The sequence below is a fragment of the Xenopus tropicalis genome, chromosome 5 (genome assembly GCF_000004195.4).
Source record: "Xenopus tropicalis strain Nigerian chromosome 5, UCB_Xtro_10.0, whole genome shotgun sequence".
Classification (NCBI taxonomy): Eukaryota; Metazoa; Chordata; class Amphibia; order Anura; family Pipidae; genus Xenopus; species Xenopus tropicalis.
Window position 1 is genome coordinate 58,786,077 of NC_030681.2, and position 24,389 is coordinate 58,810,465.

A 24,389-nucleotide genomic window follows, 5' to 3' on the forward strand; every position below is an offset into this window, starting at 1 on the left:
AACTATAATTTTCTTCCGGTGAAGCCATTCCTGTTGATTTGGATGTCGTTGTCATGCTGAAAGATGAAGTTCCTCCTCATGTTCAGCTTTCTAGCAGAAGCTTGAAGGTTTTGTGCCAATATTGACTGGTATTTGGAACTGTTCATAATTCCCTCTATCTTAACTAAGGCCCCAGTTCCAGCTGAAGAAAAACAGTCCTAAAGCATGATGCTGCCACCACCATGCTTCACTGTGGGTATGGTGTTCTTTTGGTGATGTGCAGTATTTTTTGTGCGCCAAACATATTTTTTGGAATTATGGCCAAAAAGTTCAACCTTGGTTTCTTTCATCAGACCATAACACCTTTTCCCACATGCTTTTGGGAGACTTCAGATGTGTTTTTGCAAAATGTAGCCTGGCTTGGATGTTTTTCTTCGTAAGAAAAAGGCTTTCGTCTTGCAACTCTACCCCATAGCCCAGACATATGAAGAATATGGGACATTGTTGTTACATGTACCACACAGCCAGTACTTGCTAGATATTCCTGCAGCTCATTTAATTCTGCTGTAGGCCTCTTGGTAGCCTCCCTGACCAGTTTTAATGCCTTAGAAATCCTTTTGTACCCTTCTCCTGACTGATATCTTTTAACAATGAGATCCCTCTGATGCTTTGGAAGCTCTCTGGGGACCATGGCTTTTGCTGTTGGATGCGAATAACAAAATGTCTGGAAAGACCAACTAGAGCAGCTGAACTTTTTTTGGGGTTAACCAGAGGCACTTTAAATTATGGCAGGTGTATGCTGACTCCTATTAACATGATTTTGAATGTGATTGCTTAATTCTAAACACAGCTACATCCCCAGTTAGAAGAGGGTGTGCACACTTATGCAACCACATTATTTTAGTGTTTTTGGTTTTCTTCCCTCCACCTAAAAGATTTCAGTTTGTTTTTCAATTGAGCGGTACAGTTTATAGGTCACATTAAAGTTCTGAAATGATTTATCTTGTCTCATTTTTGTACAGCACAGGAACCTGACATTTTACCAGGGGTGTGTAGACCTTTTATATCAACTGTACTAGGCAGTAACTTTCTGTATACTTTTAGCAAATATGGGTGCTATGGTATCAACGCTAGGAGACAGGTGAGGTATTAGAGGGGATTGCCACTCCAAAATAAGACATTGAGGTGGTATATAAGAAATGTAATTTTCAATAAGTATGCTTCTTCTGGGGTAATTGCAGACAAATTTCACAAATCGTTTTCTCAGCAGTGCTTCCAAAATTTCTTGGCACTAATATCTAGGGCCACACTGGGGCGTGAACGGGATAGATCCCAAGCCTCTACAAAGTGGAAGATTTGCGAGGTGTGGATAAGTTATGTGCCTCCACCCAGGTGATTACTATACTGAATGTAAAAGACGAATAGACAATAAAACACACAATGGGGCAGATTTATCAAAATGTCAGTTTAGAGCTTAAAGGAACAGTAACACCAAAAAATAAAAGAGCTTTAAAGTAATAAAAATATAATGCACTGTTGCCCTGCACTGGTAAAACTGGTGTGTTTGCTACAGTAACACTACTATAATTTATATAATAAGCTGCTGTGTAGCCACGGGGGCAGACATTCAAGCTGGGAAAAAAGGAGAAAAGGCACAGGTTACATAACAGATAACAGATAAGTTCTGTAGAATACAATAGTGTTTTATCTGTTATCTGCTATGTGCCTGTGCCTTTTCTCCTTTGAATGGCTGCCCCCATGGCTACACAGCAGCTTATTTAAATAAATTATAGTAGATTTTCTGAAGTAAACACACAACTTTTACCAGTGCAGGGCAGCAGCACATTATATTTTAGTTACTTTTATACACTTTCATTTTTTGGTGTTACTGTTCCTTTAAGGGCTGTGGCACACTGGGAGATTAGTCGCCCGCGACAAATTTCCCTTGTCGCGGGCGACTAATCTCCCCGAAATGCCATCCCACCAGCGAAAATGTAAATCGCCGGTGGGATGGCATACGCGCGCCACATATGCCAGCCCACCAGTGATTTACATACTCGCTGGTGGGATGGTATTTCGGGGAGACTAGTCGCCCGCGACAAGGGAGATTTGTCACGGGCGACTAGTCTCCCTGTCTGCCACAGCCCTAATACATAAAAAACACACCCATGTTCTATTCATTCTTACGGGATTTTTAGTAGAGTATTAATTAAATGGTGAATTCTTACTTTCACCTATTGATAAATACATCTCTAAAAATCCCATAGGAATGAATAGAACACAGGTGAGTTTTTATGTATTAAGCTCTAAACTCACATTGTAATAAATCTGCCCAAATATGTACATATGTAACAAATCTGCTTTGCTCAGCACTAGTCTTGGGAAAATTCAGCTCTCCTCACTAGCAATGTGTGCTCTTAACAAAAATTTTCTCTCTTACTAGCATTACAGTGTACCAGCAAGAGGTAGTCTTAAGACCTTGCTTGAAATTTTTAATGGATTTCCCTAATTACATGGTTACATAGTTTCTATTTGTATTATTCATTTGTTACACTTACAGCAGACTAGAATGGAGATGTTCTTTGCCTGCCCAATTCAACCTATATTTTTCTTTCTTTACTTTTTAGCCTTAATTTTAGACTTAATTTTTATTGGTTTGTCCAGGTGAATTGTATTTTTTTCAGTGGTTATCTATACATAGGAGAACCGTTTTATTTTTCTTTGCTGTGCACAAAGTTCATTTTCACATATATAGGAGGAGTACTTAATAAATTGTAAGTACTGTATATACTCGAGTATAAGCTGAGTTTTTCAGCACCCAAAATGTGCTGAAAAATTAACCCTCGGCTTATACTCGAGTACTCCAGCTAGCACCCTCTGCTACCTGATTCCCACTACCACTGCTCCCGCCAACCGCGGACCCCCTGTGCGCTCTTCTGCACTCCTTCCTACTGACTCCTTGCTCCGCCCCCCCCCCCGGTGTGACGTCACATGCTCCCGGCTTTCAGCTCGGTTGTCTATGAGGGGGAGGGAGAGTCCAGAGCCCTTAGAAGCAGACAGGTATGCACAGTAAACCTCAAATTGGCCTGCTATTTATTTCTTTGTGCGAAGAGCAGAGAGTGGGGAGAGCTCTTTGAAGCAGGCAGGCAAGCTATCTAGCTCACAAGGAGGGAGGGGGAGCTCCTTGAAGGAAACAGCAAGCTGAATCCTGTTCAGTAAAATTAATAAATCCTAATAATTCCTTTATTGGAATTTATTTTGATTATTGAAACTTAGCAGAAGCTGCTGCATTTCCCACCCTAGGCTTATACTCGAGTCAATAGGTTTTTCCAGGTTTTTGGGGTAAAATTAGGTACCTCGGCTTATATTCGGATCGACTTAGGGACCACATTCTAATTATGTACTGAAACTCCTAGCATGTAAGTATTTATTCTCACTGTCTACTTTATAAAAACCCTGTTTGTATTTTATTTTAGCCAAGCCATTTTTATAATCCTTTCATATTCTCTTTGTTCTTGTTTGTTATGGTACAGTACAGTACCAATAGAGTGGTGGAAAGCTAAAAATATTTCCAGTAGGTATTTTAATCTCAATCTGCCAGCTAAAGGCCTGTAAATTTAACATCTGCTGTGTGCAAGTAATTCAAATGTTTGTTAAGGCATTGCATATTCAAGAGTATGTTCTGGAAATTGGCATTATAAGTAATAGTCAATATGGCTTTATTAAAGTTGTGTCATTTCAACTGGTTTTTGTAATTGTTTTTTATTGTACAGTGCCGCATAAATGTTTGCTTCCTAAACTAAAATCTACTGGTCTTGTTTTTGCTATTTGGACATGGACAGAGAATAGGCTAAAGAACTGTTTACAAAGCCTAGTTGTCGGGGTGCATCCTCTAATTAGAATGAGGCTGTTAACTAGGTACCAAACCATTTTGTATTTGGTCCACTTTTTTTTTAGCAATTCATCTGTTAGTTGATGACACAAAACAGGACGAATTCCATCCAGCATGTGGTATCAATGCAATGGTATCTAGACAAACTGTAACTCTGAGCAGCTAAGTAACAGGTGAGACTAAATATTAAATGTACGGTTATGCACTGGATTTAAAAAATGCTTTAATATGGGCACTACTGTGACAGCAGAGTTCACAGTAAAAATGCATGCATTTCTCTAAATTATACAGTTGTGATAACACTGGGCTTTCAAAATAACTTAAATTGGACTTATTTATTTGGATGAAAAAACACATTTCCTCTGGGTTTTTTTCTGGTTTATTTTCTTTAAGTACATAGTGTCAATATGGAATGTCTGACCAGGCCAATGAACATTGTTTAAAAACTGCAATCAGATTTAAATTACATTAAATTTATCTGTGGAAGGGGGACCCGTTATCTGCAAATCCATTATCCAGAAAGCTCCGAATTATGGGAAGGTCATCTCCCATGAACTCCATTTTAGTTACATAGGGTTGAAAAAAAGTTCAACCCTTCCAAGTAAACACACACAACCTATACTTCCCAATCTATACTATCACATACATAACCTATTTATACAAACATTAATACTAACTGTAGATATTAGTATCTCAATAGCCTTGGATACTATGCTTGTTAAATGTTTATATATAATTTCTTTAGTAGACATAAAGGTATGGAGATCCCAATTATAGAATAATTCTTTATCTGGAAAGCCACAGGTCCCCAGCATTCTGGATAAGAGGTCCTATACCCACATGAAAAATATAAAGAACCCAGAGAGGGCTTGTTTGCAAAAGAATTACTCTGTTTCTGCTCATAGACACCATCCCAATTAAATTACTAACTCCATTAGCAGATATTCACAAAATGAGAGTGCAAAGACACTAAATTAAATAGGACTCAACCTTACCTTGCAAAGTTTCTGGCCCAGCCTCTCTTTCAGTGTTATTTTCTTGTTCTGCTGTATCTGGTTCTTTAGCCTTAAATTGTTCAGCAGATGACTCATTATGTTCCTTACATTCATCTTTCTTCTTCTCTTCTTTTTTTAATGGTCGAACATTTCCAGGTGAGAGGGGACGTGGATGGGTTGTGCCTAATTTGATTGAATTAGCAGGCTTGAAAACACTAAATGAAGAGGCTGATGATTTATGTGGAGTCCTGAAGTGAAATTAATATGCATGTTACTTACAGCACAATTTACGTCGCACGTTTATGAAAAGAATTGAGGCACTTGGCTACTGTTGATTTTTCCCTGTATGGGATACTGTAAAATTTCACCAAGTAGGATACAAAAAGGTTCAGATTTCAGAACATGTTTTCACATGCTTAAAGATCTGGTAATTTGCCCAGTTCACCAAGTGTTACCTTTACCTAATTTTGTCACTGACATGATGGGCTGAATTTGGGTAGTCTGATTGTTCAACCCCTTGTTTAGGGCAATTTTCCACATCACCCAATAATTATCTTATCAGTGCCATATGTCCCTGCAAAAAGGTGATCAGAGAATAGATTATGACCGGTTTTAACAAATTAAGTGGCAGTAAGTACCATTGGTGCAGAGGGAGTGAGTGAGAGCAGCAGGGTCAAAACCTGATGGAGGCCTGGGAAAAGAATAATAGCACAGCTGCACATTGAGCCCGGGAGGGGGGTGCATCAATGTGCAACACATGCGAAGTGAACAATGTTACAAAAATGTGTAAATTATTTTTAATAAAGCAACATACATTTGTGATGAAAAGGAGCTCAATTAATAGGGCCTGTGTACATGCATTCTCTTCACATGATATTTGTTGCTTGCTTGCACTAAGCAGTTCAGAACAGGAAAAACTGGAAAAACTTTAACTCTAAACTGGAACCCACATCCTTGGCTCTTTACTGCAAATGTGGGAGGTGCAGAAAGAATTTGAAAACTATCTCCTCTATTAATGTAAGCCTACTACATAATCAGAAATAAAGGAAAAAAAGTGGTTTCATTTTCTGAGGGGAGGTTTTATTTGATCAAGCTAATTTTTTTCTACTCTTTAAATTGTCCTGAACCCAGGGGAGAAAGATGGCGGTAGCAAAGGTAAAACAATGATCTATTAATGATTTATAATACAAAAAATACAAAGATGGTTTTTTTTTTAAAATTAAATAAAAGGCAGAGCACTATCTCTGAGTACTCCTTATTTGAACAAAGGTACCTATATATATGCCTCCAGGATAAGAAAACATATTTGGCTTCTTCTTATAACGTGCTATACCGTACAGAAAAAAACTGCAATTAAAGGAAATTTTTTTTTTAACTCTTACCCTACAGGGAATTGAGAAGTAAATTTCTTTTTGGAAACAAGTGCAGTGTTTGCTGTTTTCAGGTTGAATGTGGCTGCATTTTCCCTGTAAATCTCTATTTCCTTTTCTTTTTTTTCCACCTAAAAGTAAAAAGATACACTGTTTTCAAGAAGTGTTATGTATTCTGATGTTTTTTTCTTAAAATACTTATTTGAAGAACAGAATTGCATCAGAATTACTGGTAGGTTGTAGCATCACATAAGAAACAAAGGTAAATAAATGTAATTCACATTGCTCCATAATGGAACCATCACAAGGTAGTAGATCATGTCCACATATAATCCTTAAAAGGTGGTAATTCGGTTCCAGTTGTCTTCACCATCATCCTAGTTCTATAACTGGCACTCTAAACAACTACAGTTAAAGTATTAAGTTACAGTATTAAAATCCTTTATATCTAAGCAATTTTAAAGGAAATGTGTGCCCAATTTGTTTTTGTAATTAAATATTAATATAATGCTTCCTATTTCACTTGTTTGGAGCAATCTTTATCTAGTCATATTGCTGAGATGGGTCACTATGTCACTACATTTAACACATGAAGTGCCATATACCATAAAAGTTGCATTGTAGTTACAATGGGCACAACTGGGCGCTATTGTGACAAAAAGCAGAACGGCCTTACTCCTGTTCCTCACCCATATCTGTTTATTCTTTCTCAAAATTCTGTGACTCCCTTGATGGTGCTCCCCCACAACAGTCCTGTACCTCCCTACTTCTGCTACCCAGATTATCTTATGCTAATTGTGCACACAATCACAATACATCTACACACGCAAAACAGTTTTTCCAGTTTTTTTAAAAACATTTCTAAACCTTTTTTTGCATAGTGTCTCCACATATGTTGACACCTCAACTGATTGCACTGTGAAATATTTTTAAAAAAATGGATTTAGTAATTTTCTTCTGTATGATATTTTTGGGGTGTTTTGGCTAATACAGGAATGGCAAAACCCTATATAATTTGAGAAATAGTCTTGCAATGACCACAATGGGCCTTTTAGCAGCTTGTTCTGCTTGTGCAGTACAATACCAAGAGAAGGGCACATTAGATATCATCAGATACTATGGGGCAATTTACTAATGCTCAATTTTTTTTTTCTTCACAATTTGGGTTTTTTGATGGTAAAATATTAAAAATATGATTTTTTTCCAATTTATTATGTGACAAAATCGCAACAAATCTGAAAACAAAAATATGCCATCTAAAGCCTGTGGAGATCATGTTAATAGCAGATTACTTTTACAAATGGTTTTATTTTTTTTTTTAAATACTGGCCTTTGTACACAAATACGAAAAAGCCACTTTTTTGTGCTCCAAAAATTTGAATGTTAATAAATGCCAGCCGATGTGGCATTCTGTCCCTGTGTGTTTCTTTATATGAGAGCTTGCGTGTGTGCATTTATTGTGCAGTAAGTGGGAGCATGGCTACCTGAGGCTGCTGCACCACAGGAACTAACCGAATCATAGTATAAACTCTTCTGTATATATCCTATTAGGTTTTTTTATTATTTGTATATTACTTCACATAAAGTCTATGTTTTGGGTCAGTCCTATTTATTGGCAGCTCAGCCATTTATTTGCAGTTCTGTTCCTATTTGCCTATATTTTAAGACAGGCCCGACATAGAACAGACTTTATGGAAAGTAAAGCTGGTGACAGGCTTTTAAATACATTCTTTGATGAAATTAGGACACCATACATCATCTTGATAGGTTCATCTTATACTTCTTGAAAGTTGTCTAGAGCAGCTACCTGTCAGCGAGTTTAAGCTAATTCAAAAGGATTGCAAACAAACATGAAACGTGGATATTAATTTGGTTTAAACGGTATGCTTTTAATGTAAATCTTTTGGATTAGTTCATATGAAAGATGGGGTGAGGTGTGAAGTGAAAATCCTAAATCCTTAGACATCACAAATTGAATACAGCAACCACCAAAACTAAGAAAAGTCTGACCAGAGCTCCAAAAAAGGTAAAATTATAAAGCCACAGAAAAAAGTAAAAGCAAAACTCTCTTTAAAGTTAGAACCATTTTGGCTCAGTATATACAACCTGTATTTACACCACTACAGTTCAAAATGAAATACACTAATCATTTGTCACCACTATCCTCATATACAGTAAAATCACCACCCAATATATACTTACACTATTGGTGCCTGCAAAGTGTGTGGCTTTCCTCCTTGTTGTTGCCTCCGGTGTTGTGATAGAAAGCTTTGGTCTCTCTGAACTTTTAAGGTTTGCTGACTTGTTAGGCTGCAGGCTGAGGGGGCTGCAAGATGCTGAACGTGGACAAATGGGGATGACTAGGGTGTTGTTAAGATAACACAGTTGGAGATGTGAACATTGAAAAGCCAGAAGCAGAAAGCATTGAAGCAAGAAGAGATGAGGATTAAGAGAGACAAGGGTTGCTGTTAATGCCAAAGGAAGTTATTGGTTTAAAACCCCAATTTATATTAGTAAAATCCTAAAATATTTGCATTAGTATTTATCAAATACATTTATCTGGCTTATGGCATCAAATTAATAGTTTTTGCCATTGTTTTTACAAGCAAATACTTTGGATTTAATTAAAGAACAAGAATCACCACCAAAATCTCAAAAGTCAAAGGTTAATTTACAAGATCAATAAAAGAGGGTAAGAGATAACCCAAAAATCCATAACTGACAAAACAAGAAAAAGAACAGGAGAGCAACACAAGCAGAATAGAAAAGGTCCATAAAATGCATAGCACATGCGGTTTTCACCTGCATTTATAGCACATGATACGACAGCAAAACAAAAATCACTACACTGTTTTTGGCATCATTGTGTTTAGTACGAGACTTACAAGATGCTCTCGTATCAAACACTAGAGGTTAAATTTGCTTTTATGAAGTTTAGTCTTTTAAGTTCTATTTTAGCAAATGAGTCTTATTTTTGTACCTATTATTAATGGTAACTGATAAAGCATAAATCCATGTGTCTTTGGAACAATCATATCAAGTTTACTGCTAATAGATTAGCCACATTAGTGCAAGCTAGAACCTTATATTTGTTCTGCAGAAAGTTTACCATATCTAAATAAACAGCCCTGGAAGCTCCCTGTGTTTGCTTAAGATAGCAGTGCCATTTTAGCTTGGAGGGGGATTGAATTCTTTTGGGAGCGGGAGAGACAGAGAGGTGAGAGATGTGCAGACTTGTGTCAGTGGCCTGAAGGATTTTTCTCAGAGCAGGAACTCTGATACTGAAGAAAACGTGTACACAAAAAAAGACAATGAATACTGTGTTTCTTTTAATCGAGGACTCACTGTAAATGCTTATGGTTGTACAGGTATTGGACCCCTTATCCGGAAAGCCATTATCCAGAAAGTTTCGAAATTACGCTATCTCCCATAGACTCTATTTAAATCAAATAATTTACATTTTTAAAAATGATTTCCTTTTTCTCTGTAATAAAACAACACCTTGTACTTGATCCCAACTAAGATTTAATTAATCCTTATTGGAGGAAAAACAATCCCATTGGGTGTAATTACTGTTTAAATAATGTTTTTAGCAGACTTTAGTAGGAGATCTGAAATACAGAAAGACCCCTCAACCGAAAAACCCCAGGTCCCGAGCATTCTGGATAATGGGTCCCATACCTGTATTTACATAGAACTTTCTGATAAAGCTTACTTAGTTTTTACCTTTCCTTCTCCTTTAAAGGGGAGCAGTAATTGATATAAATATGCACCCAAACTGTAGTGGATTTATTGAAATCTTAAATCAGTTTTAAAAATATTTCATAATATTTTTTAAGTGTTTCCATCACCAACACTTTTGTTGTATACAAAAATATGGTTCAGCTATAACTGGCCCATTTGTAACAATAAATATTATTATCCATTATTTATATAATGCTAACATGTTACAAAACTATTCACAGAAATCATACATCATTGACATCAGTACTTATGACCCAATACAGAACCTTGTGGAACTCGACTCCAGGTAAAAACCCTATACCAGGCAGAGAATTTACCACTGATAACAACCCTCCTTTAACAAACAACATGTTTGTTAACATGTATGTAATTTAAAGTGTTGCATGTAGATTAAGTGTATAGTAGGCGTTAAAAACAAAAAAGGCGTTTGAAACTTAAAAGGCACTATACAAGGGATTGCACTCGGGAGACTGTAAGTACCCAGTGGCAATATGAGTTGCAGTATGATTGCTGGTGTTACTCAGTGTGCATCTTGCCGCATGTATGTGGTCCTGGAGCAGCAGTTCCATGCAGCATTTACTTGTGAGAGATGCAGGTGGGTTTTCCTCTTGGAATCTGAGGTGCAGAATCTAAGAGGGGAACTGGCAGCACTGAGGGCAGCTGCAAGCATGGGGGAGAACAGGAGGCTCACTGAGCAACCACTGGCAGGGGCCGGTGTAGTGGGGGGTGGAGAAGGGACAGTGGAGGTTAATGAGGGAGACAAATTTGTAACAGTTAAGAGGGGCAGTAGGGGACACAAGGGTAGGGGGGCTGGTTCACAGCTTGTACAATCCAACAGATATGCCGCTTTAGGTGAAGATGCTGGGGAAGACAGCTCTGAGCTAGCATGTATGGAGCGGGCTGACTCTCAGAGCACCCTGGGAGCCGGCACCTCTAATACAGGTGGGGGGAATAGTGCTAGGAAGGGAAGGCAGGCTATAGTTGTAGGGGATTCAATTATTAGAAAGGTGGATAGGGTAATTTGTCGCAAAGACCCTACATGCCGAACTGTGTGTTGCTTGCCTGGTGCTAGGGTTCGGCATGTGGTGGAACGAGTGGACAGATTGTTGGGAGGGGCTGGGGAAGACCCGGCGGTCTTGGTACACATAGGTACCAATGACAAAGTTAGAGGAGGGGGGGAAGTCCTCAAGAACGATTTTAAAAAGCTAGGTGCGAAGTTGAGGGCGAGGACTTCCAAGGTAATTTTCTCAGAGATATTACCTGTGCCACGAGCAACATTAAGAAGGCAGCGGGAGCTTAGGGAGATTAATGCGTGGCTGAGAGATTGGTGTAGGGAGGAGGGCTTTGGGTTTCTCCAGAACTGGGCTGATTTCTCAGTCGGCTACAGGCTCTTTGCCAGGGATGGGCTGCACCTCAATGATGATGGGGCAGCTGCTTTGGGGGAAAAGATGGCTAGAGGGTTGGAGGAGATTTTAAACTAGGAGTGGGGGGGGAGGGTGCAGAGGGAAATTCTGTGGTAGACAGGATAGATGAGGTAGTGGGCATAGTAAGGGAAAATGGGGGAGGAGACTTGCTTCGGGATACTGATAATGGCAGGGAGGCCCATAAGTTGTTTACACGTCATTCTCACGCCGGAACCAGTATTAAATGTATGTTTACCAATGCAAGGAGTCTGACTGGTAAAATGGGAGAGCTGGAGGTACTGGCGTTGGAGCGGAAATATGATGTGATTGGAGTTGCTGAAACTTGGTTGAATGAGTCTCATGACTGGGCAGTTAATATTGGGGGGTATATATTGTTTCGGAGGGACAGGGGCAATAGAAAAGGAGGAGGAGTGTGTCTGTTCATTAAGCAGGAATTAAAAGCAAATATTAGGGAGGAAGTGATGGGGTTAACAGAGGGAGCTGAATCCTTATGGGTTGAGCTTCTCACAGATAGTAAGGAATCTACCAAACTAATTGTAGGGGTATGCTATAGACCCCCTAATGTAAGCGAAGAGGAGGAGGCCCAGCTCCTGTTGCAAATAGAAAAGGCTGCTAGTTTGGGGCAAGTGATAGTTATGGGGGATTTTAATTACCCTGATATTGACTGGGGCAATAGTACTGCCAGGACAGTAAATGGGAACAAGTTTATAAACTTGCTGCATGACAACTTTATGTCACAAGTTGTTGAGGAGCCAACCAGGAACCATGCTATACTAGATCTAGTGATCTCTAATGACCCAGAACGTATAGCAAATGTGCAAGTGGTTGAACCCCTGGGTAATAGTGACCATAATGTTATTTCATTTAATGTTTGGTGCAGGAAACAAATTTACACGGGGGCAACAAAGACAATGAATTTTAGGAAGGCAAATTTTAGCTCCTTAAGGGCAGCGCTTCAGGGCATAGATTGGGGCATTATGTTTTCTGATAAAAACACAGAGCGGAAATGGTTGTCATTTAAAATGATATTAAATCATTACTGTTCTCAATTTATTCCATTAATAAGAAAAAGTAGAAGTGTTAAGAATTACCCTATGTGGCTTAACTCTGAGGTAAAGAAGTTAATAGGGAGAAAAAGGAAAGCTTTTAAGAAATATAAGTCAGAGGGGACAGTAGCTGCGTTTAATGATTATAAACACTATAACAAGTGTTGTAAAACAGCAATCCGGAAGGCAAAGATAGAAAATGAGGAGCGCATCGCGGCCGAGGCCAAGACTAACCCCAAAAAGTTTTTTAAGTATATTAATAGTAAAAAGATGCAGGTTGAGGGTGTGGCCCCATTGAGTTATAATAACAATATGGTTACAGCGGATACAGAAAAGGCAGATGTGCTTAACCAGTTCTTTTCTTCTGTGTATACAGTAGAGGAGCCAGTGGGACAAGTCCCACCCAATAGCTGCACTGTTGCCTCAGCTCCAACTACACAGTGGTTGGCACAGGATATGGTGCTTAAAGGGTTACACACGATAAATGTAAACAAGGCACCTGGGCCAGATGGAATACACCCTCGGGTACTGAGAGAGCTAGGGGCAGAATTGCAGTGGCCCTTGTTTCTTATATTCTCAGACTCTCTTTCATCAGGTATGGTACCTAGGGACTGGAAGAAGGCGAATGTCATTCCCATATTTAAAAAGGGAGTAAGATCTCAGCCTGGCAATTATAGGCCTGTAAGTTTGACATCCGTGGTGGGCAAGTTATTTGAAGGCTTGTTAAGGGATCACATTCAAAATTATGTAGTGGAGAATGCCATTATGAGCAGTAATCAGCATGGCTTTATGAAGGACAGGTCATGTCAGACCAATTTAATTGCTTTTTATGATGAGGTAAGTAAGAAGCTGGACAGTGGGGATGCAGTAGATATCATCTATTTGGATTTTGCCAAAGCATTTGATACCGTTCCCCACAAACGACTGCTTTCTAAGCTAAGGTCTATTGGTCTTAGTGAAGCCGTTTGCACATGGATAGAAAACTGGCTACAGGATCGGGTACAGAGGGTGGTTGTTAATGGCACATTCTCTACTTGGAATAAGGTCCTCAGTGGGGTCCCTCAGGGTTCTGTACTGGGTCCACTTTTGTTTAATTTGTTCATAAATGACTTAGGGGAGGGTATTATGAGTAATGTATCAGTGTTTGCAGATGACACAAAACTCTGCAGACCAGTCAATTCTATCCAGGATGTGACATCCCTGCAGCAGGATCTTGACCAACTGGCAATCTGGGCAGCTAAGTGGCAGATGAGATTTAATGTGGATAAATGTAAGGTCATGCACCTGGGATGTAAAAATATGCAAGCCCCGTATACCCTTAATGGGACTGCACTAGGCAAATCCATAATGGAGAAGGACCTTGGAGTCCTTGTAGATAATAAACATGGCTGTAGCAAGCAATGCCAGGCAGCAGCTGCAAGGGCAAACAGGGTATTGAGCTGTATTAAAAGGGGTATAGATTCACGGGAGGAGGGGGTTATTCTTCCCCTTTACAGAGCGCTGGTAAGGCCCCATCTAGAATATGCTGTTCAGTTTTGGTCTCCAGTGCTCAAACGGGACATTACTGAGTTAGAGAGGGTCCAGAGAAGGGCAACTAAGCTGGTAAAGGGTATGGAAAGTTTCAGTTATGAAGAAAGACTGGCCAAGTTGGGTCTGTTTACACTGGAGAAGAGGCGCTTAAGAGGTGACATGATAACTATGTATAAATATATAAAGGGATCATATAATAACCTTTCTAATGTTTTATTTACCAGTAGGTCCTTCCAACGGGCACGAGGGCACCCACTCCGTTTAGAAGAAGGGAGGTTCCATTTAAACATTCGGAAAGGATTTTTTACAGTGAGAGCTGTGAGGTTCTGGAATTCCCTCCCCGAATCAGTCGTGCTGGCTGATACGTTATATAACTTTAAGAAGGGGCTGGATGGATTCTTAGAAAGTGAGGGAATACAGGGTTATGGGAGATAGCTCTCAGTACAAGTGAGGGAATACAGGGTTATGGGAGATAGCTCTTAGTACTAGTTGATCCAGGGACTGGTCCGATTGCCATCTTGGAGTCAGGAAGGAATTTTTTCCCCTCTGTGGCAAATTAGAGAGGCTTCAGATGGGGTTTTTTGCCTTCCTCTGGATCAACTAGTAGTTAGGCAGGTTATATATAGGCATTATGGTTGAACTTGATGGACGTATGTCTTTTTTCAACCCAACTTACTATGTTACTATGTTACTATGTAAAAAGTATTTTATAAGAATCCTTTATTTGTCATAGATTTTTTTTATTTTGCTTAGCACAATTGTTCACTTGAGATTTTTCCAGAAGGGATAAGTTGGTATGTTCTCCCATAGTTGGCACACGTGTGTTTAATTACACAAGTGGGGGTTAGTAAGAGATTTATGGGGATAAAGTGTAGATAGGAAGTTGCGAGATTAGAGTTATAAGAGAGAAAGCTGATGGATAGTCAAGGCCTAGCTGTGGTAATTGCATAAGCAGTTTGTGGTTGTCCTCTGCAGCACTGGGCTAAGGCAAGGTTTGGACATGTGGTGGCATACTGATTCGAACCTTTCAGAGAGAGGTTAGGAAGTAGAGCTTGACTCAGGGGAACCTAGGTAAATACTCAGGGGATGCATGGCACTTCAACTATGTGTAACAAAGTCTTATCTATTTGAACAACTGTAACAAACAGTGTCCAGAACTTTATACCCCAACTCAAAAGAAGGCACCAAAATTGAATTTGTGGTTCTTAGGTAAAAGCATAATGTGGACATTGGAAGGTTAAACCATCATGTCCAGTAAAACAATATTTGATAGCATTGTACAAGGTTAATATTAACCCAACTGTATATACAGTATAAAAAGGATAAGGACATGCAAAAAAAAAAGTGACATAAAACACATTAGGGCTGATTCACTAAAGTGCGTTAATACGAACGCTATTTATAATATGCGTTAAAAATTTTATCGCGCCTTAACACACAATTCACTAAAAGGATACTTGCGTTAATTTAGACGCGATGCTGTTATTTAAGTCACAAAGACTATTTTCGTGGGGTATTTGATGCAACGCGTGCTAATTAACGCATCGCGCTACTTGTCACGCGCACTAATTAACGCACGTGCGCTACTTATCGCGCACACGCCATATTAGCCATACACACCATTACATTCGTAAAACTACTGTTTTTGAAAATGACCATTACCCTGCAAACTGGAGGCTACATCACTCTAGGGCCAACACATACTTGAATAAATCACACTGCAAAGTCCATGAACCAAGTAGGTGTTAAGTTTCGCATAGACTAATGCGATATTTAGCGCGTCTAAGTGTTTGTGAATCATGCGTTAGTATTATTTCTGCGTGAGAATTAACGCAATGCGGTAAAATTAACGCATTTGGTTGCGCGCTATTTAACGCACGCGATATGTGACTTAACGCATGTGATAATACTTAAGCAAATCGCGCAGGTTTTTTTTTTTGCGTCAATTTTAACGCAAAAAAAATATGTGATAAGCATTATCTCACTTTAGTAAATCGACACTATTGTCTTTTTCTACCACAACTAATCATTCAACTATTCAAGCACATCCTAATATGTATTAGTACAAACATATTTAAAAATACATTAATGGTGATTTTACCTGTGTCTCCAGACAGGGCCGCCGTGCTTTTACTTCGTGCCAGGTATGAATGAGTGGGCATCAATAGTCTGCTGACAAAGTTACTCCCCCTTTGACTAAGAGAAGGCTGACAGGCTAAATTATGACATAAAAACAAGATTTTGCACATGTAGTTTTAAAGGTTATTTTAAATGTATCAAGATAATTTTATTAAAACACAGAAAAATATATATGAGAACATCCAGTCCTATATACATTCCATGTATATAAATGTGTTCAGTGTAAACAAATTATATTAAATAGGCTGTGTCACAGCAAATGTTATGTTGGAGTGGCTATAAGGGGTTAGATACTCCAGCAGTCAGTCTCTTGCTCTACCTGCACCCAGGTTAGCAACTAGCACAATCATTCCAAACACTCCTAACACTCCAAACTAGCTCAATAAAACACTGCCTCCAGTCCCCACTTGGGCTGTAAGAGAAGCCACAAACTACAACCACACTGCTCTACAGAAATCAAATGATTAATTTTTACCAATTCACCAAACATTCTGGTAGTAAAAGTACTAATTTACATTAAAACACACACACTGTTTATATCATTCAAATGCTAATGGACAAACTTTTTCTTCCAGTACACAGAGAGTTTCAGATACAAGTACAGTCACACAAATTCTTTTAGGCTATTGGTTAATTTAGAGCATCAAGGACAGACGAGAATTTCAGGACGTACAAATATAAAAGGTTTACAAACAGCAAATACATTAAAAAGAAATAACACTAAGAAACCCATTATACATTACTGTTTAGGAAGTCCCTTTGTGTCCATAGGGTGAAAATTGGACATACAATCCCAACAGAATTAGCACCCCAAGGTGTATGTTGCTGAACACTGGATCTCCCACCCCTCTTATACTCCTGCTGGGACATTCTTTCTCATTAGCTATGCATGAGGTAGGAGTGAATTTCTTTTTTTAAAGGAGAAAATTACATTTAAGTTAACTAAGTATCTTATGAAATACTATTCTATTCTTATGTAGAGCTGTAAGCCGCAGCAGCACAGGGGAAGTGGTTATCCTGTTTCTGAACTGTTTCTGACAACAAAAGCTGAACAGAAAAGAAAGAAGGATGTGGCATAAGACTGAGGGCTTTATTTCCAAAAGTAAACTACAGCTAAAACCAAATGTTTAGGGTCCATCTCCACAGATGTTTTAGGATAGGCCCAAGCTGAAGAGAGCTTTATTTTTATTTAGTAGAAATGCAAATTGGTATAATAAGGTCTGCATTTCGCCAGAAGAGAAGCTTCGCAGATGCCAGTTAACCTATGCCTGTACTGTGGTCTCTCCAGACTTCTTTAAAGACTGTCCTACATGTTCTTCAAGAAGATCCAGATCTGTCTACTAGTCCTTCTTTCGGGAACTTTTCTCTGTAAACTGTTCCTGTGTCTCTACTGTGCCTTCCTAAGGCTCCTAAGATTCCCTCCATAATGATTCTAGAGCGTGTAATTGTTTCACAGGCTATTTTGTGAAGGCTCATATTTAAAACAGCAACCTCTTCTGATAAGTATAGCTGATGGTTCTCCACTGGCTTTGGAACTGGTGACATTAAAAATTGTTCCATTGGTTGTCCAAACATATGGATGTCAGGAGCACTCGATGGCTCCTTTGGTGCCATCTCCAAAATGGCAGCACCCATGGATACCATGTGGGAAGTGGCACCAGCCAATGATGTCAGCGTGCAGCCACTTGACATCATCACGTCATGACTGGCGTAAAAATAAATTGGTGATAAAGACCCAATGCCCAAATATAGGTCATTGTTCATGAAGTTCCGGCTATGTCTGAAATGCTGTTATGATTTGATCTTTCAGTTTCCTGACTTCCTGCTTTGAATCTGACTACTATTGATTGCTGCCTGGATACAACCTTGAGCTTTCTTAACTCTTTTGGATACCATATATAAGACTCATTGAACTCAGCTTCCTCCTTGGTCCAGACTTATAACCTAGTAAGGGTTGTTGGGTCTTGACACTGGAGACTTGTACTATTAATGTGGTTTGATCCCTACTTTACACTGCCTAACAACCCCCAGTGATCCTGTTTTTTCTCCTTTTAAATCTTTCTACTGCTACATACTGAATTAATCTTGATAATGTGAAAGAAGCTTAATCTTTTTTGTCATCTTCTGCTGATCATTTTACATTCCAGAAAATTTACGAGTTAAAGCTGTCCATTATGTAATCATTTTGCCCTCTACTGTGAGAAACACTCATTGGAAACCTTCAGGGTTTCTTCACCCCTTTTCAGTTTCTGAAATTTGGGATATTGTGTAGTATATATTATTGTCAATTTATCTCTCTCTTACTACCTTTCATCCTGAGACTAATGTTGGTTTTCAAATTTTTTTTTTTTTTTTTATTACTGAACAAAACTTTACTGGCTTAGTTTGCTTACAACACTTAAAACTTCATTAAACTAAATAAGGTTGTTATTCCTAATTTCCCTAAGAAAATGACTGTGCCTGCATTACAAGATCAACTTACTTATGTTTAAGAATCTACTGAAGATTTAACATTTCTAGCTAAAAAGATTTAACATTTTTGCAGATCATAAAAAGGGTAGTAAACCCTGAATTTAAGCTTGAGGATTGGGTGTGGCTCTCTACTCGTCACATTAAACTACCCAGTCTATAAAAAATGATGACTTCATTCCTTGACCCTTTATGCATTATCCAGCAGATAAATCATGTTGCTTTCTGGGCAAAGTTTTCAACTTCTTATGAGATTAATCTGACGTTACATGCTGCATTTTGTGCAAATAATAGTAGTTGCATAATGCTAAAATGATCACATTGAATACTCTATTGTTAGGGTAGCAGAATGTCATACAGTGATTCCATGGTACTGTACCTTTGTCTGGAGAATTAAGTATTGTTGCAGATGATGTGGACAGTCGCTTATTAATAACTGGATCAAAATGTTTTGAAAGGTTCATCGTTGAAACTGATCTCCTATCTGGGTCTAAAGAAAATGGAGATATTATCAACAACAGTTAGGTGTAGGAATCATATAAGTGAAACAATCCCTTTATGCCTTTATGGCTGGGAGACCCGCACTGCAACAGTACTGCTGTACAGGGGACTGTGTTATATAGTTACATTGTTCAATTGAGTTAAATAAAAAAAAAGTCCATCAAATTCAACCCTTCTAAATAATTCCCAGTGAGCATTAATATATATGTGAGTTAAGAAAGACAGTGGGATCTAAATATGTGAATACGTGGCATATTTTTTCTGGAGTGGTGCATTTAAAATTTACTTGTTTATAGTGATGAGCCCCATCTTGGTTTGGAGCGGGTTTCTCAGTGTGCCCTTGTTTGTGAAGAAATGGAGGCATTGTGCAGGTTTGTTCCTTTAGTTTGCCTCTCCCAATTATTCGGTCTTTCATGAATGACCCAAATCTGGAAAACAGAGCTGTTGGAAGCTGTCTTTTTTGGGCTTAATATGGCCTACAGGGATGGAGCTCCGAGTATGTGCATCCCCTCTAGGCCACGGTTAGCCTTGCCCCTCCCCAAGATGTTGTGAGCACTCAGAGTTTAGTCCAGCTATAGAATCTGAAGAAGTAGACAACCCTCTTCTTGTGGTTAAATTAAATAATTTGTATCTTGCTTATTATTAGTTTAAAATTTGCATGTCATAACACCATACACAATCATTAGTTTAATTAATCAACTACAGGTATGGAAACTTTAATCCAGAATGCTCAGGATCTGGCGTTTTCTGGATAAGAAATCATCTGTAATTTGGATCACTATACTTTTAGTCTGCTAAAAAATAATTTCAATGTTAAATTAGCCCAATAGGAGAATTTAGCCTCCAATAAAGATTCATTACATCAAGCACAAGGTACTGTGTTATTATTACGGAGAAAAAGGAAATACTTAAAAATGTAAATTTTTTTGATTAAAATGGACTCTGTCGGAGATGGCCTGGAAAATGAGTTTCCAGATAATGGATGCCATACCCCTAATTAGAAAAGTTATATTTGATTAGTGTTTACAAACGTGCCAGCACTGTAAACAACAATATATATTCGTGAAACTGCAAAAAATCTGTGAAACTCGTTTGCCATCGCTATTGTTCACTCCTTCCAATTTCAAGAAATAAAAAAAAAAACACACACACCCACAAAAATGAAAGAATTAGAGAAAAGCTTTAGAAACTTCTACTGAATTTAATCAGTACCCTTTACTACAATCTTTAATTAGACAGCTACATAATGATTTGCATATAAATTTCTTCTTTCCAGCACTGTTAAAAAAACAGTGAACCAGGCAAATATTTATTCACATTGCCATAAGAAAGGCACTTTTTAAAAATACTGTATGCAATTTAAACATTAACATATTTTATTCTAGGCAGATGTAGCTTATGAACCCAGTTTTGACAATCCTGAAAACCCACTATAGCAGGGATCCCCAGCCTTTTTTACCTGTGAGCAACATTCAAATGTAGTTGAAGAGCAACACAAGCATGAAAACTGTTCCTGGGGTTACAAATAGGGGCTCTGATTGGCTATTTGGTAGCTCCTATTTGGACTGGCAGCCTACATGAGGCTATGTTTGGCAGTACACCTGTTTTTTATGCAACCAAAACTTGCCCAAAAGTCAAGAATTCAAAAATAAGCACCTTCTTTGAGGCCACTGGGAGCAAACCCAAGGGACTGGTGAGCAACATGTTGCTCACGAGCCACTGGTTGGGGATCACTGCTCTAGATACCTTACAGCCATTCCTAAATGGGGTTTCTTCACCATTCACCCATTCTTATAGTCATGGCTATCTAACCCATAGCTAATATTTTCCAACAGGAAAATAATATCTGTGGAATTCAAATGGAGCATGAAACACACAATGTTTATATCCACACAATATTCTAATGATTATAACCAAACCCCTTGATGTTCTTACCTAACCTAATCCACCTTTTGGAAAATTTCAGGACTTTTAATCACTCCAAATTCAAAGCCCTAAATATTGAATTGCCTTAACCCTTAATTAAACTATTAAAGCTACATTTATATTTGATATTGCAATATTAATAACAAAACAGGTGTTTAAGTAGCCCCTCCCACATGAGAATGATTACCACTGATCAATTTATTAATAAACTCTACACAATTATGCATGGTCTTCCAGGGAAACACTGCATTATCATTGTCCTCCAAAGATCATTGAATGACTTTAATTATAAATAATGAGAATATTAACTATGTTATTATTTTATTTTAATAGTTACATTTTATATGTTTATTGCCACTCTTCTAATACCCCACTTTTCCCCCTACACCCTTTTCACTTTCTTTACTCTTTGCCTGATTCCTAGGTGGACTACCTAATAATTTTCTTTATTTGATATGTGTATCAGACAATAATAACAATGCATAACATAACATAATAACTGATCAGACAGGATTTATTCCCAAAAAGGCTGCTAACATTAATATAAGAAACCTAATTACTTACGTGTGCCTCCCATCAGATTACTGGTATGAGTTAAAGGAGAAATTTCCAATAAAAATTATGAATGTACCAGTGAATTATACTCCTCTAAATATAGAAGGATTGTGCTTTAAAAAGTTGTGTTTCGGACTGATTTATTGAGTAATTCCACCAAAACCCCAGTAGTCCCGCCCATCTGTTCCAGTTCCTGCTGGCTGAATTCTCTGGATGTGCAGGGGAGCCCACGGCTCTCAGTACACTGCACTGTAGGACAGGAACCAATCAGCAGCTAGGCTGACCAGATAGGGAACTGAAGCCTGTCTTTGCTCGTGTAAGTTTGTGTTTCTGATATTCTCAGACTCGCTTTCATCTGGTATGGTACCTATGGATTGGAAGAAGGCTAATGTCATTCCTATATTTAAAAAGGGAGTAAGATCTCAGCCTGGCAATTATAGGCCTGTTTGACATCCGTGGTGGGCAAGTTATTTGAAGGCTTATTAAGGGATCACATACAAAACTATGTATTGGAGAATGCCATTATGAGCAGTAATCAGCATGGCTTTATGAAGGACAGGTCATGTCAGACCAATTTAATTGCTTTTTATGATGAGGTTAGTAAGAAGCTGGACAGTGGGGATGCAGTAGATGTGATCTATTTGGATTTTGCTAAAGCATTTGATACAGTTCCCCACTAACGACTGCTTTCTAAGCTAAGGTCTATTGGTCTTAGTGAAATTGTTTGCACACGGATAGAAAACTGGTTACAGGATTGGGTACAGAGGGTGGTTGTTAATGGTGCATTCTCTACTTGGAGTAAGGTTCTCAGTGGGGTCCCTCAGGGTTCGGTCCACTTTTGTTTAACTTGTTCATAAGTGACTTAGGGGAGGGTATTATAAGTAATGTATCAGTGTCTGCAGATGACACAAAACTCTGCAGACTAGTCAATTCTATCCAGGATGTGGCATCTTTTGAGCAAGATCTTGACAAACTGGCAATCTGGATGGCTAAGATGAGATTTAATGTGGATGAAGGTCATGCACCCGGGATGTAAAAATATGCAAGCCACTTATACCCTTAATGGGATTGCCCAAGGCAAATAAAAAAAGGAGAAGTACCTTGGAGTCCTTGTATGTCATAAACTTTGCTGTACCAAGCAATGAGAAAGAAAGTTTGCCAGCGCTTAGTTTGCCTTTAAAAATAATTTTTACAAAAAAATAAAAGACAGTGCAGGACTCACGTACAATGAGGGGCCTTGACCTGAGCTTACATATTTTGGCCAAAGTGTGGTACTAACACCTCATTTTTTGTAAAAATTATTTTTAAAGGCAAACTAAGCGCTGGCAAACTTTCTCTCTCTTTGTGTATAATTAATGGCTTTTTATCGTTTATAGCAGCTGGTCAACTACAGATTGTGGGTTAGACCGAGTGCTGGCACAATAGTGTGTTTCTAGCAGCTGGTCAACGCTACAGTGTGGGTTAGACCGAGTGCTGGCAATTTCTTTCTGTGTTTTGTGTACAAATTGTAGCCAAATTTTGCTTCTAGCTGCTATGTAGCCTTTAAACCAATGAATCACTTTCATGTGTGTGCTAATGAGCTGGGGCTTAAAAGCTCCCTGCTTTTCCACTAGAGCCTTTTTGAGCTAAAGGTAGGTGCAACAGGGTCTTACTACTCAGTCACATTGTTTGCATTGAGCGCTGGCACTAGTGTGTTTCTAGCAGCTGGTCAACGCTACAGTGTGGGTTAGACAGAGCGCTGGCGATTTCTTTCTGTGTTTTCTGTACCAAGCAATGCCAGGCAGCAGCTGCTAAGGCAAACAAGGTTTTGAGCTGTATTAAAAGGGGCATAGATTCACGGGAGGAGAGTGTTATTCTTCCACAGGGTGCTGGTAAGGCCTCATCTAGAATAAGCTGTTCAGTTTTGGTCCCCAGTGCTCAAACACATTATTGAATTAGAGAGGGTCCAAAGAAGGGCAACTAAGCTGGTAAAGGGTATGGAAAGTCTCAGTTATGAAGAAAGACTGGCCAAGTTGGGTCTGTTTACACTGGAGAAGAGGCGCTTAAGAGCTGACACAATAACTACATATAAATATATAAGGGGATCATATAATAACCTCTCTAATGTTTTATATACCAGTAAGTCCTTCCAACTGACACAAGGGCACCCACTCCATTTAGAAGAAGGGAGGTTCCATTTAAATAATTGGAAATTTTACTGTGAGAGCTGTGAAGTTGTGGAATTCCCTCCCTGAACCAGTCGTACTGGCTGATACATTATATAGCTTTAATAAGGGGCTGGATGGCTTTTTAGCAAGTGAGGGAATACAGGGTTATGGGAGGAAAGATTTTTTCCCCTCTGCTGCAAATTAGAGAGGCTTCAGATGGGATTTTTTGCCTTCCTCTCGATCAACTAGCAGTTAGGCAGATATATATGTATTATGGTTAAACGTGATGGACATATGTCTTTTTTCAACCTAACTTACTATGTTACTATGAGAGCAAGGCTGTGATTGGCTCTCCCCATCCTACTGTGCTTCTGGCTGGGACCGTTAGGACACGCCCACCCTTCATTTCAAACACAGACAGGACTGATAGTATCTACAGGTAGCTCCAATAAAGGGGATATTTTTAGAGATAGGATTAATTTTTAGCACAAAGTGAAACCAGTACCATATATTATTCATAATTGCCTACAAAATAAGGGTTTTCCCATTTATCCAATATGTCTCCTTTAAGGCCTTATGTGATTCTTCCATAGCTAAAATACTGGTAAACTCTCTGGAATTCTATTTGGCAAGAAGAATCAGACACAGTTAAATGTTGAAAAAGTTGAATAA

General features: G+C 38.7%; 1 protein-coding gene across 7 annotated transcripts in view; it reads right to left on the reverse strand.

The window, feature by feature from the left end:
- The window catches only part of map7 (microtubule associated protein 7), a 105,500-nt gene that overhangs the window by 37,992 nt on the left and 43,119 nt on the right, over nucleotides 1-24,389 (reverse strand). For 5 of the 7 annotated variants that reach the window (XM_012963763.3, XM_002936266.5, XM_031902147.1 and 2 more), the window contains exons 6-10: nucleotides 18,968-19,078; nucleotides 16,082-16,195; nucleotides 8,439-8,596; nucleotides 6,249-6,367; nucleotides 4,867-5,114 (exon numbers count right to left, since the gene is read on the reverse strand). In XM_012963763.3, the coding sequence (XP_012819217.1) occupies nucleotides 4,867-5,114; nucleotides 6,249-6,367; nucleotides 8,439-8,596; nucleotides 16,082-16,195; nucleotides 18,968-19,078 (750 nt within the window). The remainder of the gene's footprint in view (nucleotides 1-4,866; nucleotides 5,115-6,248; nucleotides 6,368-8,438; nucleotides 8,597-16,081; nucleotides 16,196-18,967; nucleotides 19,079-24,389) is intronic. The other 2 variants (XM_004914651.4, XM_031902149.1) reach the window with 1 other exon arrangement.